The sequence below is a fragment of the Triticum dicoccoides genome, chromosome 2A, assembly GCF_002162155.2.
Source record: "Triticum dicoccoides isolate Atlit2015 ecotype Zavitan chromosome 2A, WEW_v2.0, whole genome shotgun sequence".
Lineage (NCBI taxonomy): Eukaryota > Viridiplantae > Streptophyta > Magnoliopsida > Poales > Poaceae > Triticum > Triticum dicoccoides.
Genome location: NC_041382.1, coordinates 151,342,716 through 151,356,415, shown reverse-complemented (window position 1 = coordinate 151,356,415; position 13,700 = coordinate 151,342,716). Strand labels below are relative to the sequence as shown.

General features: G+C 47.7%; 2 protein-coding genes across 2 annotated transcripts; one reads left to right on the top strand and one right to left on the bottom strand.

Annotated features, from left to right (window-relative positions):
* Window positions 1-5,276: 5,276 nt before the first annotated feature.
* LOC119353936 lies at window positions 5,277-6,934 on the top strand. Its single transcript, XM_037620636.1, has one exon. It carries the CDS (start codon window positions 5,468-5,470, stop codon window positions 6,461-6,463), a length of 996 nt encoding a protein of 331 aa, XP_037476533.1. The 5' UTR covers window positions 5,277-5,467; the 3' UTR covers window positions 6,464-6,934.
* A 1,208-nt stretch (window positions 6,935-8,142) lies between these two features.
* Window positions 8,143-13,694, bottom strand: LOC119353935 (probable protein S-acyltransferase 22). Its single transcript, XM_037620635.1, has 9 exons — window positions 13,455-13,694; window positions 13,250-13,363; window positions 11,013-11,399; window positions 10,870-10,938; window positions 10,685-10,756; window positions 10,320-10,448; window positions 10,132-10,212; window positions 9,547-9,729; window positions 8,143-9,162 (listed from the first exon to the last, which is right to left on the bottom strand). Exons 1-9 carry the CDS (start codon window positions 13,494-13,496, stop codon window positions 8,401-8,403), a joined length of 1,839 nt encoding a protein of 612 aa, XP_037476532.1. The 5' UTR covers window positions 13,497-13,694; the 3' UTR covers window positions 8,143-8,400.
* Window positions 13,695-13,700: the final 6 nt, after the last annotated feature.

The window sequence follows — 13,700 nt, the reverse complement described above, 5'->3', positions numbered from 1 at the left end:
CCCCGTCTGGTCACCACGGGTCGCCCGCGCGTGCTCACCGTCGCCCCACGCACGCTGGCTCCTGCGCCCGCGCGCTTCGACTGCGTCCTCCCCCTGGGCGCCCGCTCCATCTTGCCAGCGCCGCCCCGCTACCGCTGCGGCTCGCTTGCTCCGCCGTCGCGTTTTGCCTCTTCCCCCGCTCCCTGCTGCACGCTGCAGCTGGATGCCGGTAGCTCCTCCCGGCCGCGCCTCCCCCGCATGGCCTCGGCCGCACCTGGCTGCTCCGCCACGGCCTCGTGGGGCCCCGCTGCTCATCCATCGCCCGCTGCTCGCCCGTCACCCCGCCGTGGCCACAGCCCCGTCCGCCTCACGCGCCTCCACAGGCCGCTCGTCGTTGTGGCCACCGGCGCCCAGCGCCGTTTCCTCCCTGTCGATCTGGGCGGGTACCCAGCGCCCGCTCTAGGCACCCGCTAGCGCCGAACCCACTATGGCCTCGGGCCAATGACATGGGGGGCCCAGGCCCCAGAACGTTTATAAAAAATGAATTAAAAATGTAATTTAAAAATAAAAATAATTAATTAATTAATTAATTAATTAGGTAATTAATTAACTTAATTAACTCTATTTAGTACCTAATTAACTTGATTAGTTAATTAAAAATGTTAATTAGTTGTTAGACTATGATAGAATGGCCCCACATGTAGTCGACCGAGTAAACAGCAGAGTTGACTACTGACGTCAGCATGATGTCATGCTGACGTCATCTTTTACTATTCTGGACAATGTTGAATTAAATAATTAAAATTCCAAAAATTAATAAAAACTTTAGAAAATCATTTTAATTAAACCGTAGCTCAGATCGAAAAACTTTGTACATGAAAGTTGCTCAGAACGACGAGACGAATTAGGATACGCAGCCCGTTCGTCCGCCACGCATCCCTAGCATAGTGAACACGCAACTTTCCCCCTTCGGTTCATCTGTCCGAAAACGCGAAACACCAGGGATACTTTCCCGGATGTTTCCCCCCTTCGCCGGTATCACCTCCTACCGCGTTAGGTCACACCCCGCACATCTTATTGCCATGTTATGCTTTGTGGTGCTATGTTGCTTTATATTTACTATTTCTTCCCCCTCTTATCTCCGGTAGACCCCGAGACCGATGTTACCCTAGTGATTGACTACTTCGACGACGACCCTTCTTCTCGCCCGAGCAACCAGGCAAGCAAACCCCCCTTGAGCATTCCGATATCGCCCATTTCTTTCCCTCTCATGCTTGCATTAGAATTGCTACTGCTTTCTATATGATCCTACTCTGATGCATAGCCTGTTGTTGTTACCTGCTCTCATACCTTATCTGCTTATCCTAAACTGCTTAGTATAGGTTGGTTAGTGATACATCAATGACCCCCACCTTATCCCAGTTGCCCCGCTTTATGTTCGATGACTCGATCAACATGATCGACGTCCAGGCCCCGACACCGCACATCACCCCCCTAGTTGTACGACTCTGCAGAGTTACCATCGAGTGCTGAGGGTGGAACCTCTTACATCACTCCTGATGAGATCTCCGTAGTGTAGCTTTACGGTCGAGGTCATCGAGGGTGATTTCCTCCTTAACCACTTCCGTTACGGCTCTGTCGTGCAACCCATCAAACGTGAACCTCGAGGGTGGATCCTCTTACGTTCACCTTGATGACAACATCGAGTGGAATTCACCGGGGGTGATTCCTCGGGTTTTCCCTTTGGTGTTAGACACACAGTTACTATGGTTACTATGACTTTACACTGAACCATGTTACTAAAGACGGGTCGACCCTGAGGGGGTACCCGTGCGAGCTTAATAGCGAGTGATGTGGAGTCGGGTTGACCTGCAAGGTACCCGCGAGATAATTACGAGGCGTGGCTGGGCATTCTTAGCCCTTGCCGCAAGTACTCGAGACGGGGCGACGGGGTCACATCGATCTTGAGTCTCTGCTCGTTACCGCGCGTTCCTAATCCACTATGATTTGGATATTTGATCCGAGGGGCCTTTGGACTGATAGCACTAACCATCACGTGGGCATAGTATGGGCGTTCTGTGTTGTATGCATCAGCCGAAATTTAATAGACGTCAGTGACTGAGCGGCGCGCGCCGGGTTGGACTGCGTAAGTTCCTGCCTTGTTGAAGGAGGTAGCTAGGTCTGCTCATCGTCCGCGTAGGCAACGTGCAGGAGTTCCCGGGGAGATGGCCCATGACCCCTGGGGGCATAGGTTTAGTCCGGTGTGCTGGCCTCTCTATTAAGCCTAGGTCGGGTTGTGGCATATTGTTTGGCCGAGGCCAGGCATGACCCAGGAAAGTGTGTCCGCCGGAGTTAATCGAGCGTGGTGGGTAAGTTGGTGCACCCCTGCAGGGAAGAAAACATCTATCGATAGCCTGTCCTACGGTAACGGACACTTGGAGTTGTATCCCGATCGATGCAACTAGAACTGGATACTTGTGATGAGAACTGGATGGTGATGAGAATTGGAATGTGTGGACACTTGGATAGTATGGCTCTGGGATTGCTTTCTCGCAGGGAGTCGAGAAAGGATCTCTGGCCGAGGTTGATAACAGTACTACTACTTTACTTTATGCTACTCTACTCCCTCCTGTTGCTGCAAGATGGTGGTTTCCAGAAGATGCTAGTCTTCGATAGGACTAGGCCTTCACTCTATTCTGGCATTTCTGCAGCCCAGTCCACATATACAACCCATTCCTTTGATACAGATGCATACTTAGTTTAGATCTGATGTAAGTCTTGCGAGTACTTTAGATGAGTACTCACGGTTGCTTTGCTACTTCTTTTTCCCTATACCTGATTGTTGCGACAAGATGACGGATCCCAGGAGCCAGACGACGCCACTGATGACTACTACTACCCGGAGGATGCCTACTACTACGTGAAGACTGCAGACGACTAGGAGTAGTTAGGAGGCTCCCACGCAGGGGGCCTTGCCTTTTCGATCGTTGCTGCTTTTGTGCTAGCCTTCTTAAGGCAACCTTATTTAACTCATGTCTGTACTCAGATATTGTTGCTTCCACTGACTCTTGTGTATTCGAGTTTATGTATTCGAGCCCTCGAGGCCCCTGGCTTGTAATATAAAGCTTGTGTTATTTTGATTTGTGTCTAGAGTTGTGTTGTGATATTTTCCCGTGAGTCCTTGATCTTGATCGTACACATTTACATGTATGATTAGTATACGATTGAATCGAGGGCGTCACAAGGAGGCGTCTACAGCGATGAAAGACGCAAGGGGATGGGTGGTGGCGGATACGGCAGAGGTGGTAAGAGGAAGGCCGCCAAACGTATAGAGCTCAACCGTGGCGGGTGCACGAGGGCAAGAAGCCAAGGAGCCATCAGTGTTGGGGGTTGGTGATAGCTCGTTGACGGAAAGATCAATGTCGTCATGGGAGGTACGACTAGGAAGGGTTGTGGGAGGAAAGGCATTGTTGGACACAGGATAGTTAGGGGAAGAGACGAGGCTCTAATTACCAAGAAGGATAGTAGACAATGTTCACCGTGTGTACTTAGTACAATGCCCACATGCAGGGGCATGGGAAAATAAGGGCGATATGTTACAGGATCGCATCACGAGACTAGGAGTAACTGTTGCAGCAAAAACTAGCCTATGTACATGTCGATGCAAATTCAACATTGTACTCTTATCACAACACAAACAAACATGACTAATCTTCAGCGAGTACATATCCTAATAGGACATAAAAAAATGCTCCTCGCGTCGCTCCCCAGGACGATGTCAAGGGGCAATACTAGCATTGCCAGAAGATCCCAACCCTGGTGTCTCCCCTACCATTGTTGTCACCTATGTCAGTCGCGGTGGTGGCGGGCGTGGCGCCGAAGGTGCCTAGGCAGTGCGGCTCTAGCGGTGCATGCGAGGAGATCGAGCACGTCGGCCAGGGCGTCCTCCCCTGGTTGTGCGGTGGCGGTTGTCATATCCATGCCCTGTCTCGGCGGTGGGTCGTGGATCTGATCCCCGCCCAGATCCGTCGTTGGTGTGGCTCTTGGTTGGTCGGTGACACGTAGAGGTGGCGGTGAGGGGATGCTAGAGTCTCGGGGCATTGTTTTAGAGCAGGTGGTGGCTAGAGGGTCCAGGAAGTGGGGCGGTGGTGCTTCTACCGCATCGACGATGGCGGGTCTCGGCGACGTATTCTTTTTATCGGGCTTTGTTGAATAATGTAATAAAAATGAGTGTGTGTATCATTGCTAATGCCTACTGAGGGTTTCCTCCTTTTAATTAAAAAAAGGGGACACCATGCTAGGGAAATGTTGTTTCATTAAAAAGCGTGAAGCAAGGAAAGTATATGATGCTTCTCTACAAAGCAATCTTGCTCACTTTTACTAATGGGGCATTCCCTCGATGACGCTAGGGACAATCAAAGAATCTGTTTTGTTGACCGCCTTAATCTGATCACTTTGCTTTTGCTTATATGCTAATGTAAGCTTTAGTTCATTGATTTATTTGTGTTGCTAGACTTGGTTCTTTTTACTATCACAGCTCCATCGTCATACCATTCACATTTATTACTCCCTCCATTCGCAAATATAAAGATGTTTTAAATATTTCAGTATGAACGAAATACGGATTGAAATGAGTGAATAAACACATTAAAATGTGTCTATATACATCTGATTTACAAAAAAAAAGTTAACATGCTATTATATTTGTGAATGGAGAGAATAAAAGTTATATCGATCGCACAAAAAAAATAGATATTGATCACGCAAGAAACTATTGCATTCAACACTTGAGTAGCTATTAAAATTGCATCATTGACTTCTCTATGGTAGACCCTCCCTCCAACCAACAAGTGGGCCGGTTTTGTAGTCTTCCTATAGCGGTAACGATAATGACTTACATGTGCGTCAACCAAAGCGGCATTTGCAAGTGTTTTCTAGACCAGTGGCCATCGCTGTTCATGAGTGTCAAAAGGGAGGCGACCCAAATGACTTCTCCATGGCCTCCCCACTGACCCACACGAGAAAACTGCACAGCACGGAAACCCAGGGACGAGACCCCACCCTCCACGAGCGTGCCACGAAGCTTCACCGAGCTCCAGCCTCCACCCGCCCCCACATGGCATACCGATACCGCAGGCCCGGAGACGAACCCCCCTGGTGGGTCCCGCGTGTCATACAAACCAGTAAACTGTCGGTAGTCTGTGTCAGGCTCAGTGGCTCGCCCTCCCCTCGCGTCGTCGCCCCCCTTCAACAAAAGCCCTACCCTCGATCTCTGCTCTAGAGAAGCTTCTCCCTCCACTCCACCCCCACCCCCACCCCCACCCCATTGCCACCCCCCGGGATCCCACCTCGCGCCGCCCACCACCTAGCCGCATTCCGCGCCGCGGCAGGGCAGCCGCGCATTGCTCGGCGCACGTCGTCGTCCGAAGAGCCTGATCTCGCCTCGGATCTGACCCGGCCAGGCCGCGGGCCCGGAGGCAGCGGCGGGATGGCGCAGCCGCGGGGCGGGGCCGCGGCGGTGCGGCTGCCGGCGATGAACGCGCTGGAGATCCTGCGGGAGACGGTGCGCGTGCTGCGCGCCGACCCGCACGCCTTCACCTACGTGCTCTTCCTCCTGCTCTGCCCGGCCTCCGGCTTCCTCCTCCTGTCCGCCGCCGCGCTCGAGGGCGCCGTCGTGCTGCCGCTCGCGCGCCGCCTCCTCGTCGCCGCCGCGTCCTCGGGGGTCCCCGTCACGCATTTCGTCAAGCAGCTCGCGCACCACCTCGCCGCCACGCTCGTCGCGGCCGTCGTCTCCTTCCCGGCGCTCCTCACGCTCCTCCTCGCTGCCCGGGCCGCCGTCGCCTACACCGTGGCGGCCGTGTACGCCGGCAAGCCCCTCCCGGCCGCGGACCTCTCCCTCCTCGCGCGCCGCGCGTGGCCGCGCCTCGCAGCCACCTACGGCCTCTCGTGCGCCGCCGTCGCCGCCTGCCTCGCCGCCTTCCTCGCCCTCCTCGTCACCGTCTGCTCCACGCTCAAGTCCATGCTCTACCCGCCGGACATTGTCGTCTGCGCCGGCCTCCTCACGGTCCTTGCGTTCTCCATCGTGTACGCGCACACCATCATAGTGTGCAGCCTCGGCGGAGTCATTGCCGTTCTCGAGGACGTAGCCGGGGTCAATGCGCTGCGCCGGTCGGTGCAGCTGATGCGCGGCCAAACCCATGTCGGTCTGCTCATCTTTCTTGTGTCCACCATTGGTCTGGCCTTCGTCGAGGGGCTGTTTGAGCACAGGGTGAAGACCTTGAGTTATGGGGATGGCTCATCTCGGCTCTGGGAGGGGCCATTGCTGATCCTCATGTACTCTTTCGTGATGCTGATAGATTCGATGATGAGTGCGGTGTTCTACTTCACTTGCCGATCATCGAGCTTGGCAATTCTGGATGAGGAGGGCGGCTCAGTCGAGGAGATTGAGATGATGATGGATGACAAGTCAGATGCAGTGAGGTGATTAAGAAGATTATAGGTTTCTTTCTCAAGGTGTATCTGTTCATATTCTGGTGGGAAATAAGTGAGGTGGGCAACATCCGGTTTTTGCCAAGATTGAAGGGTGTGGTCGTGTCACCATGATTACACGCTTAATGTGCCACGATCGATTCATGTTCATGGTGATAGAATCCTTTTGCAGTCATTTGGGGTTCTTCGAGGCTCATGTAATGGCGCGGATGCAAAAGAGAAGACCGGGGAAAACTTAGATTTGGTGTATTCTTGATCTGTCTCAGCGGTGATTCGAGGGCTGGCAATGTGTGTAGCATTCTTTTGAAACGATGTAACTAGTATATCAATTCAATTGTTGTGGATTTTTGTCACCTCAACACATTTTTGGCTATACGGAAGGGAACATATTGTAATAGCAAGGTACTGATGGCTCTGAAACCTGATTCATGAATTTGCACTCTATCCAAATTTATTTTACAGTGAACTTCAAGTCTGTCTTCTAAACGATGCTTGTTGTTAACCACATAAGATATGGATTTCATTCTTATTTTGTTGGCCTATTCTTCAACTGCAGAAGTCTGATGTGCCAACATTACAGATCACTGCCATGTAAGCGCCTTTGAGCTTGAGACATGGTTAATTATTCTCCTTGCATCAGAATTGGAGTTCTCCATTTGCTTTGCTGGACTCTAGAAAACCCAGGTTCAAGAAAAATGTCCATGATGATTCTTGTGTTCTATTTTCATTGTTTAGTAAAAACTTTGTCAACTCTCAAGCTTAGATTGTGCATATGAAGCATCTTTTATCTTGTTTATTTACTAACGATGCTTTCTCGAGGCGGTACTTGAACTGATAACCGCTGTTTTTATATGACAGATGTACTCCTTTTCCAACCTTAGATCATGAACACGGTATATTGACTTCCATTTAGTACTACTGGATTGCATTATTCCCAAGATAAACTTGTGGTAGTATTCGTTGAATCAGGCGATTATATTTAGCAGAGAACCAAATGAAGCAAGACTGCAAGATTCAGCTTCGTGTCTGCCACCTGTCGAGTGGATGCTTCGCACCGACAGCTGCACTGCATTTTTGCCTCAAAATGACTGTAAAACATTTGAATAATTCCCCTTTTTTTTTGCCTGTGCAAGGCAATTTATAAATTGAAACAAACATACATCAGAGGTGCAATTTCACTGAACTGAAGAAATGTATCAGAGAGTTAGCCTGAAAACCCCTCATTTTCTTCCCCATTTTCTTTAAGAATCTAGGTTCTGAATCTGACCAATCACAAGCTTGCAACGCTGACGTGCTAGGGCTTGGTAGCATAATTTGATTTCCACTAACCAAAGCAGAATTGACTCAATTAGCTGACCTTATCTCATGTGCCGTCCAATATGACAGTATTTGTTATTTAGTCTCAGATCTACTTAGTGTGTCGGACACGTTTGACTTGCTTGTGACTAAAGGGTTAATCAGAGTACTTATATCAGGACGTTGTCAGATGGTACTTAACATGGGCTGCTAAATATGATTCAGAGGACTGAATCTGCACGGCCGTACCATTTCTTATAATGCTTAAGGCACCCTAGTTGACAACTATGCCATTGTTTTCCTCACACGCCACGTGGCAGGAAGCTACCAAGTCAACTTCAGCAATGGTTACTCTAAAGATGTAATAAGAGCAGTTTCGAACCAACAAACCGAGGCCCTAATAGATACTGAAGATATCAACATCTTTGAAATTGTCATCTCACAGCAAAAGCTACAAGCACTTGAGCACTCGGTGAAACGAAACAATTCTACATTCCCTACCTTACCGAATTCCAAAAATGCATAGCTGAGACAACAGGTTTCGAAACTACGGAACAGGAGGTGGCGTCAAACAAGTTAGGACACGATGCGGGCCATTTACATTCTTGGGTCTGAAGGAAGCTGAGCATGGAAAGTCTAAGGCAATCTGTTCTTCTGCACAAGGGCGCCCGACGAGGGAACACCCTGATCGGTGCTGAGGATGATGCTTGCCCAGTTGGAGGAGCGGTGCACTATCCTTGACGGGATGCGATCGCTGTCTTCACCGCCTGATGCTTCGTACCCGTCACTGGTTGATCTAGACAGCTGAATGCCATGATGTGGAGTGCTTCCCGGGGCAGTGAGAGCTACCAGCTGCAAGTCTTCAGCTGCGGACGAGGAGACACCTGAGAATCGGTACAGGTGCAGATCAGGCGAATCCAAACTGCTATCTGGAGACGAGCCATCGATGTTGGCGGAGGATGCGGCTCTACTTGGATGAAAAGCACTTCGCGCCTCAAGCTGCAACGGTGCTAAACTGATCATGTCACTGCCATTACTGTCGATGGCATCTGAGGATATTTTTGCAACAGGTTTAAGAGAGAGATCACCATGGGGCCTTCCTCTCCTATTTGTTCTCATTGTGTTATCAGATCCCAGATCAATCCTGCTGCTCATGCCTCCATAGCTACTGTCTGTTTCATGACCGAGTGAGTACTCGTCTCTTCTGATGGGCACTAAAACCTTGGACTTCTTCCTTGCTTCGGCAGCAACTCGAGAAACTTCTTCTGCATTAAGACGAGCCAGTGCCCATGGACTAATTTTCACAGCCCCTGAGGTTTTCTTCCTCCTTACTTCTTCGTCTTTTCTCTTGGTAGCGGAGTTATGTGAAGAGCCAGCCTCTGATGGAATAACGTCAAACTGCAAAGGAGTTTGAGTAGCTTCAGATTATTTGTGAGCTGATGGGAAAATGCTGATGCAGAAAAGGTCATATACATCTATCTACTATAACCATGTGTGTGGAACTCATGATGGCACCTAAGTGCATTCGTTGCCATTTACAAATGCAAAATTATAACAGGTCAAGAAATTTCAAGATATTCCAAGTCATACCAACGATCAGCATGACTGTTTAAATAATAATCGAACAGCTATGATTACTTCACTTCACATGAGTAATTACTGAGGCTATAAATGTAACACATGATGTGCAAACAACCACCTTCACTTTTCCGGCAACAGCGCCAGTTCTAATGTTAATTTTTGTCTCGTTATTCATTAAGTTTGATGATGTAGGGTTCTCACCTGATCTTCAAGAAACAGTCTTGGAGGGGTACACCATGAACCACGACGGAGTGCACCAAAGGAACTAGTACTGCTAAGCCCACCATAGGAGCTTACATGAGACATCTGTGGACTCTGCTCCCCACTAACCTCTTCTTGTTCTTGCTCTCTCAGGGCAATGATGTAGTCGTAGGTACTGATTCCCTGCATCAAATTGACAAAATGGTACTTAGTTGTAAAATTTGAGACCACCTTGAAAGGCAAGAATACAAACTATCCATGATATCAAAATATATTTGCTAATTCAGAGAAAAACCAAGTAATCAGATCATTTTTCACTGTTTTCTTTGCAGTTTATCAGTGATATGATAACATAAAGTTATGGACCGATGATATAACAGTTGTTTGCTCAATATTTACATGCATGTTATCAAATGAATGTTCCCAGTGTCAGGCTAAGTGTCACAAGTTCACATTTTCCACAAAATATTTGAGTGAGGTAGTCTGATTAGTTGAAATATAAGCTAATCGGCAACAGCACAGGGATAGTAATGGAATCGCTAGTATAACAATGGTTACAAATATAAGATGGGTGACAGGACTTGCCTTCTTGATGAGAAGGATGTGGAAAAAGAGAAGTTGAGCAATCGGCAGTAAAGCAATCATAGCTAGGATGGTACAGGATGCCTGCGTGAACGAGGATCAATCATTTTAGTACTAATTCAAGAAAGATCGAGTAAAACACTTAGCACTTTCAACAGTGAATTAGAAAGAAGTAGGATGATTGAACATACCACCACAATGATGAAAGGCGCTATAGAGAAGCTGCTTCCTAGCTTTGACACAATCTGCATAGAGAATTCCTTTCGCTGAACAAAGCAGAGAACTAGCACCAATACTCCAGTTGTTGATTGCAGGATAAGCTGGTCCAAAGTGCACAAACCATGCAGACCTGTCAATGGTCAACTAGGATGAAAAGGACCAGGAATAAAATGCTCTCTCCAACAATGATGACCAAATTCAAATGCATAAGAACGACTGTGTTGTAGAATGCAGTTGATGCCTGGAAAATGCTTACATGATTATACTAAGATCAGAGCCATCTGCAGCATTTCTGTAAAAACAATCTACCAAAGCATGATAGAGAACATGAGCTTACCAAGAAAAGGGCTGTTGTCATTAGAAGAAAAAACCTTCTATAGTTTCTTTTTCCGATACAATTGTTGAGCCACTGTTGAGATTGAGAAATTCATGCGAGTTAATATATACTCGCTAATCGAAATAAGAAGAGAATTGCTCATGATCATATATAAAAAGAGATATATTTGTTTAGGTGTATGTTACCCGGCAGTGATGATCAAAACCGTCCACACATTTGTCACAAACTCTGCAATGCTTACTGTACTTCAACACCTACACAAAAAGCAACACGTTAAATACTAGCATACAAAAGCATACATCAACACCAGCAGGTGAAAGAAACATACTTCGACTTCACAAAGGCTGCAGAAAAACATCCCGTCTTCACTGTCGTGCTGCTCAGAGGACCATTCACGTGATCGGCAGCAGGAAAAAACAAAAGAAAGAGGGCTGAATATAAGGAGAAATGCAGAGAAAGTTGCACTGCAGCAAGATGAGCTTTTGTTCTTCAGTTCAGTCATTGACTTCTCATTAGCATCAGCAACCTCATGTCCTCTCTTTTCTCCAGTTCCCTCTAGTTGTAATCCAACATCTGAAACACCTTGTATGGACTCCTTGAGACGCCTATGCTTGCAGCCTCCATACAATCTTTGGTACTTCTTTGATTTGAAGACCCCTGGGTCTGCTGGATCCGTCGCAGCACACCAGATGTACAGAAGGAATACACATAAAACCTAAAGAAAAGATGATTACACGCTTTTATCAGGTGTTAAGTTAAACAGCTGCTTCGACCATTGCAGTGCTAAGTAAATTCAGAATCAAGTTCTGCTGAATAGATTCTTTTCTATAATAATAAAGGGTATGGCTTGATAAAATAGTCATATCACCACATATTCACAATAATTCCTAATCACAGTTTAGAATTTAACTGTAGTGAAAAGGTGTTATCAGGCAAAAAAATAGGGAAAGGTGCAGTTAGCATTAAGTGTGCTCAAAGAAGTGTATCTACGACAACCTCCAGGTGTTGAATCATGCTTTAGTGCCTTCCATCATCACAATAAATTTTCAGTTTTGTGAACTTAATCATGTAATGTATTGAAGAAAATCAGAATTCATCCAGAATCGTAAGCAGACCATGATTCCCTGATTTCTGACTGTAATATCGCATGGTTAATATTCGTCCCGAAGAACAAGAAATATACATGGTTAATCATGAAGAAAGGAAAAGTGTGCTGGCATGATGATGCATGCCACTCTGTAATACATGTATACAAATGTTAAAAAAGATGCCTGAAGACCAAAAAGGTGCCCTCATGAATATTACCAACTCATTACAGCATAGATACAACATTTTCCAAAGAACTTGGGCAGGACAATGATGTTGCTGCCACTCGGTGGGCTACAAAGAAGTAAAGAATAATGCAGGGATAGCCCATTTGCAGGATATAACATTACCTAATCCATGGAAACTCCTTTCTCAGCTTGGCATGATTATAACAAGACAGCACCGAAACCATACCATGGTATCGGAAAGATAGGACCATAAGAAACAACTAATATAATTGTAGTAAATACAACTTACATCACGCCACTCTCGATTAAACTGTTATGTTGGGATTAACCTATGGCCGGCGTGGCCCAGTTGGTTAGGACCTCAGGGTCTAGGACCTTCCAGTTTTTATGTTCTTAGGCAGGAGCCTTAGTTAATTTTGAGTATGTATTGGGCAAGAGAAAGAGTTCTATTTGTATTGCAGCCTTGCAGTACAGTCTTGTGTAGCCACCCATTATACAAGGAGGCAATCACATTGGTTTATGGAAGCTATCAACCAATAAAGTTTCCAGAAGCTATCAATCTGCTGTATATCTTCTCCCCGTTATCTTCCTGCGCATACCCATCAGCCCATAGGCTCCTCCTGGCCTAGGCTATGCCCTCGGATCAATGAACCATAACATTAAACAGAGTTACCGAAAAAGGCTTTTGCCCCGCTTTATATATAAAGCAAACCACCACAGCCACAAGGTCCAACAAAATCCTACCAACCATACAGTGTACAAATTCTGAACTGCCCAAAGGCACTGCTATACTGGATTGTGCAAAGAAGCACTACGAGTACAGAATGCATAATTCATGATTGCCCTTAATAATATGACATTGTTTGCACCGCCATCACATACAGAAACTCAGAAAGTAGCCCTCATATACCGCTCTTAACCTTGAGAAGAAAGCAAAATTTACCAACCACGAGTGCAGGACAATGACTTGCAGGGTTAGGCATGTCACATGGCAATGCCAGAATTGGCCAGAAGACTACCCTCAAAGCGAGCTTGTACCACCCTCCAACAAACAAACGAGCAAATACAGAAATTCAACCGCATATAGAGGACTGCTAAATAGCCCATTTCAAGGTGAGAACTACTACTTTGTTTGGGCACTTCCCCCAAGTTCAGCAACCACTGCCTAATGGGCCCATCATGCAGCACCAAGATTGGGATCCAAAATGTGCCAAACCACAGGGCACTCAGGCTCTCACTCATTCATTCACCCTGTCAGCAACGAAGAGGGGGCAGGCAAGAGGATAATTACCAGAGGAGTGTAGAGCCCCATGGCGGCATCCTGGAAGACCTTCCTCCCAACGAAGGGCGCGAAGAAGACGTAGAACGCGAACGCCAGCGCCACGAACACGGAAACGGCGACCACCTGCAGCACGCAAGCATCCGTCCATTGGTCCTTCGCCGCGGAAAAGAAGGGGAATGCACAAAATTTCACCGCCGGGGAGGCAAGAACAGACCTGGAGAGGGTGGTAAGGGAGCTGCCACCCATGCCGCCTCATCGCCCCGCCCCTGACAACCAGCACGGCTGAGAGAAGACGGAAGAAACGCCTGACGGAACGGAACCCTCCTTCCTTCTTCTTATTCTCGCGTCAAAGGGCGCCGCCGATCAGTGCGAGAGGGAGAAAGGACCGGCCTTTCCAGGAATCAAGAAGTCGCGCGGCCGGCCGGCGGCCGGCGCATGGATTTGATCTGTGGGTGGGGAC